Below are 4443 nucleotides of genomic sequence, written 5' to 3'. Positions count from 1 at the left end.
CAGACGGATGGCAGGATGGGTGAGGCCTGGGAGCTGTGTACGAACCCATTAAACAGAGCTTCCCTCTGCTCCCAAGCATTGCTAAAAGCCCCATTCACCCCTCAACACTGCTTAATGGTTTCACCCAGTCTCCCCCTCACCAGTGGGATCACCCACAGGCTGGCTAAACCCCCAGCCGCCAACTCCGGCTCTTTCCAGGGCTGTGACTCTGGATCTCAGCTTCTCCATCTGTTAAAGGTCTTGGCATGCCCGCCTTTGCTCAGCTTCAAGAGGTTATTATAAGAAATGTGGCAGAAATGACTCCTTTAAACCACTATACAAAGTAATTAAACTTTTATTGAGGCCTTTATGTGCCAGAAACTGACCACACAGAGGCAAGACACGGTCCCTGCCCATGAGGAGCTCACAGTCTAGTAAGGAAGCCAGACGCCAAATCGATTCCCACAAAGATGGGGGCAGGGGCAGCAGCCATCAAAGGAGGGAACTAGGATCGCGCCCCGCCCCCCTTATTCCAAGCTGGCTGTGAGAAGGCGAATAGGAAGCTTATCGTGTCTCTCCCACCTTCCCTGTGACAGCTCTGACTGCTGTCTCTCCTAGGCACCATGAGGAGACGAGGGAGACACAAAGATGAGGGGGATACATCAGCTGCTTTCAAAAAGCTAGAACACCCTGGCAGGATATATACAACGGTAACTTTATTTCCCGAAGCCGCAAACCAGTGCAGCGGAAGCTGGGGATACTGGGGGTAAGATTGGAAGAACAGGGGCTGGGCCAGCCCAGTCCAGTGGTGGGAAAGGGAAGGAATGGGAAGAGAGGAGGTTTCCAGGTGGAGAAGCTCATAGCAGAGTGCCAGTGGCCACAGCCAGCAGAAGAGCCGCCAACCCGGCCCAGGCAGTGGCAAAGCCATTATGATGGGCCCCACCTTTTGCGGGGTACTGCTCCCTATTACTACGGTCCTGGTGGCCAGTAGCACCTCCAGGCAAGCTAGATTCCTCTTTCCCCGAGGTCTCAGGTTCTGCTTCCCGTGGAGGAGTCTGGCTGGCTGGGGCTGACGTGTGTTTGGTGGTAGAGGTGCGGGTGGTTGGGGCTGGGGTGGAAGCAGTGACAGAGGTGGTTGGGGCCACAGTGGTGGTCTTAGAAGGGGGCAGCAGGACAAGCGGCGGGAACTGAGGGGAGAAGTAGGTCTTGTTGCGGAGGTCCGAATTGCAGCGGGACCCCCGGCAGCAGGAGCCGCTGAGCGTGAACCCCGGGCCTGTCACCCCATCCCGGGTGCAGTCCTCGTCCTGGACGCAGCCCCGGACAGGCAAGGACACAGTCACATTAGCTGCAGGAGGAAGATACAGGTAGGTCCGTGGTTGGAGGGACGGGGGTAGGCACAGCCAGAATGAAACTTAGGGGCGAGACAATAGCAAGAACCCCCAAAACAGGGGACAGAAGGGCTCTGCATCCATTAATCCAAAAGTCTCAATTCGGCCTCCACTTTGAGAAACACTGTCCCCACTGTCTTCGGCACAGGTGGACCACATTTCCCATACTACTTTGAGAAGAAAAGTGTGTAAGCTGAACTACAAGTCCCACAATGCCTTGGAAGAAAGGTTTGGATTGGGATACAACACCTCTCACATGACCAAAGAGCAGAACAAACTTCCCCTACGTCCCTCCCGTCATTTTCCCCTGCTCCTCCCTCCCACCCCACTCCTGCCAAAATTTCATCTTAGAGTCAGAACTACATCTCCCATAATACACCTGGCAGAGGATGGAGTTTGAAGAACTTCATCTCCCATGGTTCCCTGAGGCAGAGGCCAGGAGGCTGAACTACGTCTCTCCTAAGTAGTTAGGTGGGAACCCTAACCCCTTGAGTTTTAAGGCGTCAGAACTAGATTCCCCGCAGTGCCTGGACAGACGCTGGGAGGCTTAAATACATTTCCCATAGCACATCCTCCCATTCTGTGCAGGCCTCTATGGAAATGTATTTCCCCAAAACACTCTAGATCAAAAGCATCCGCATCCCCATGCTATAGTGGCGATAGGACTGCACTTCTCATGATGCTCTAGGACAAGACAAGAACTTAGGCCTACAGTTCCCAGAATGCGTTGGAGGTGGGGACCCCTTTGGGTAAAGGGCTGCCTACCGCCCATGAGGCCTCAGAAAGGCTACTACAACTCCTGCAGGCCCCGTGCTCCTGGGCTCGCTCACCTGCCGTCAAGGTGACATTGCCATCGAAACAGCCCTTGTAGACGCGGTCGCTGGCGTTGTAGCAGCTCACGACGGGCGGCGCCGTACCCTGGCAGGCCTCGCGGCTCAGCCCCACGCAGCTGTAGCACTCGGCGCCGTTGGGCTGGTATGCACTCTCATTGCCTGCGAGGAGAGCGGGGAGGAATGAAGGGGTCGAGGGGAGTCGGGAAGCACAGCTCGCACCCGGTCCCTCCAGCCCACGTCTCTGCCCTCGACGGACGCTCAGCTCAGCCTCTAGCCCCGCCCACCAATAGACCCCGCCCACTGGCCATAGTCCCGCCCCCAGCGGCCAACCTCACGGTGCCGACAGCAGCGAAGCCCCGCCCACTGCCTCTTGGCCCCACCCCTTTCCTGACAAGTTCTCCCGCCTCCAGCTGCTCGGCCGCATGTGGCTCCGCCCCTGGGCCTAAGGCCCCGCCCCCACCGACCTGCAGGGTTGAGCGCTCGCGAGGTAAGGTTGAGCTTGGCGTTGCAGCGGTCCTGGGCGCATTGCTGCAGCTGGATGAAGGCCAGAAGCCCGTGAAGGTCCAGTCCGCGGTCATTCTTGCCGGGGAGTCCCGAACCGCAGCCCCGCACTGCCACCGAGAATTGCCCGTGGACTGCGGAGAGGGGAGGGGGCGGGGTCAGAGGAGCCGCGGCCTCGAATAGACCAGTACCCGAGGATGGACCGGCCGGGGTCGGAGGGCGGGGAGCTCATAAAGAGCAGATCGGAGAGGAAACGACAGACGGCGGGGCGGGACCTCCAAAGGCTGAGTCCCAGGGGCTTCCAGGCTGACAGACGCTGGACAGAATCAAGGGGCGGGCCATAAAGGGGCGGAACCGCAAAAAGCAACATCAAAAGGAACTGAGACAGACAAAAAAAAAAGGCACAGGATCAGAGTGGGGTGGGGGCCTCTAGGGGCGGGACTCCACAGAGGGCGGGCCAGAGGGGCGGAGCCTCAGCCTAGGGAACTTAGGAGAAGACCTCTAGAAGATCTCCATCACCAAGGGCCCCATTGGAGAGAGGAGGCTGGGTTGGGGAGGATAGAGTTCTGGCAGGGACAGAAGCGGGTAGGGAAGTGTCAGTGGTGAAGCGGAAATGGCTAGGGAGTGTACTCAAAGGGGACGAGATCCCAGAGCCGGGCTCTCCTAGTTCATCCCACCCAGTTCGCAACTCGCAGCCGCTTACCCCGCTAAGCCCTAATGGCGTGGTGGTGTTAAAGAGCCCAGGCCAGGCTGAAAGGGCGGAATGGGGCTGCATTGAAGGGGGTGTGGCCAAATTCAGAGAGAGGGGCGGGACTATAAAGAGGCAGGGCCTGGCTGGAGGAGCTTGGATGGGTACGCACGGACCAGGGGCCCCCACTCACTGGTCTCCACCGCCCCCACCGCCTCTGTGCAGACGTCCACGCCCCGCGGGCACTTCACTGTCTTCATCTTGTGCGGTGAGCATCCGTCATCTGCTTTCTGCACGCAGCTGTAGCACTCCAGGGCCTGCGCTCCTGGGGGTGCAGGGCCGAGTAGAAATGAGCGATCCCTACTGAAGCCTCCTCCGTCAAAGGATAAATAGTCCTTCCCACGCCCTCTGTCCCCGGGACGAGACAACCCGATTGCACACTCCTTTTCCAGGATAGGAGTAGGCAAAACTTGCTCACAAATCTGGGGCCATGGGATACACTGTGTGCCTTTCCTTCAAGCCCCGTATGTCTACAGTGAGAGCATCCTTCCCATAGCCCCTTATGCCCAGTGAGGGATCCCTACCAGGGAGCCTGGGGGAATTCCTACCATGGCTGGGGGGGAGGGTACTGCCCCATAGTTCTCTCAGCATGGGAGAACTTTTCCCACGGTCAAGTCGGCTCAGTGAGGGATCTCTTCCCACAGCCCCCTCTGATCAGGGCAGGGGATCCTTACCACAGTCCCCTCTGCCTAGGATGGAGGATTCTTCCCACAGCCCCATCTGCTCAGGATGGAAGAACTTTTCCCACAGCCCCCCACGCTCATGATGGAGATCCTTCCCACAGCCTCCTCAGGAGGGGGTGGGGGGAGCCTCCTCCCTGGAGCCCCCATCTACCCACGCTGCCCCCTCCCGGCAGCAGACCAACCTTCTTGAAGCAGCAGCAGCCAGCCTATAGTCCAGATCACTGCCCAGGCACCTGCTTTCCTGGCGGGGTCCATGGCTTCGTCCTGCTCCCTCGGCGTCCCCCCTGGTTGTGCCGCCTCCCAACCCGGGC

The 4443-nt window shown here is 58.9% G+C and overlaps 1 protein-coding gene across 1 annotated transcript; it reads right to left on the bottom strand.

Annotated features, from left to right (window-relative positions):
* Window positions 1-318: 318 nt before the first annotated feature.
* Window positions 319-4443, bottom strand: LYPD3 (LY6/PLAUR domain containing 3). Its single transcript, XM_004440110.3, has 5 exons — window positions 4315-4443; window positions 3583-3714; window positions 2665-2835; window positions 2198-2359; window positions 319-1324 (listed from the first exon to the last, which is right to left on the bottom strand). The coding sequence occupies exons 1-5, from the start codon at window positions 4385-4387 to the stop codon at window positions 837-839; spliced, it is 1026 nt and encodes a 341-aa protein (XP_004440167.1). The 5' UTR covers window positions 4388-4443; the 3' UTR covers window positions 319-836.

Source organism: Ceratotherium simum, chromosome 33 (genome assembly GCF_057802395.1).
Source record: "Ceratotherium simum simum isolate JZ-2026a chromosome 33, ASM5780239v1, whole genome shotgun sequence".
NCBI classification, from domain to species: Eukaryota; Metazoa; Chordata; class Mammalia; order Perissodactyla; family Rhinocerotidae; genus Ceratotherium; species Ceratotherium simum.
The sequence above is the reverse complement of the archived record's forward strand: the minus strand, read 5'-3'. Positions and strand labels throughout refer to the sequence as shown.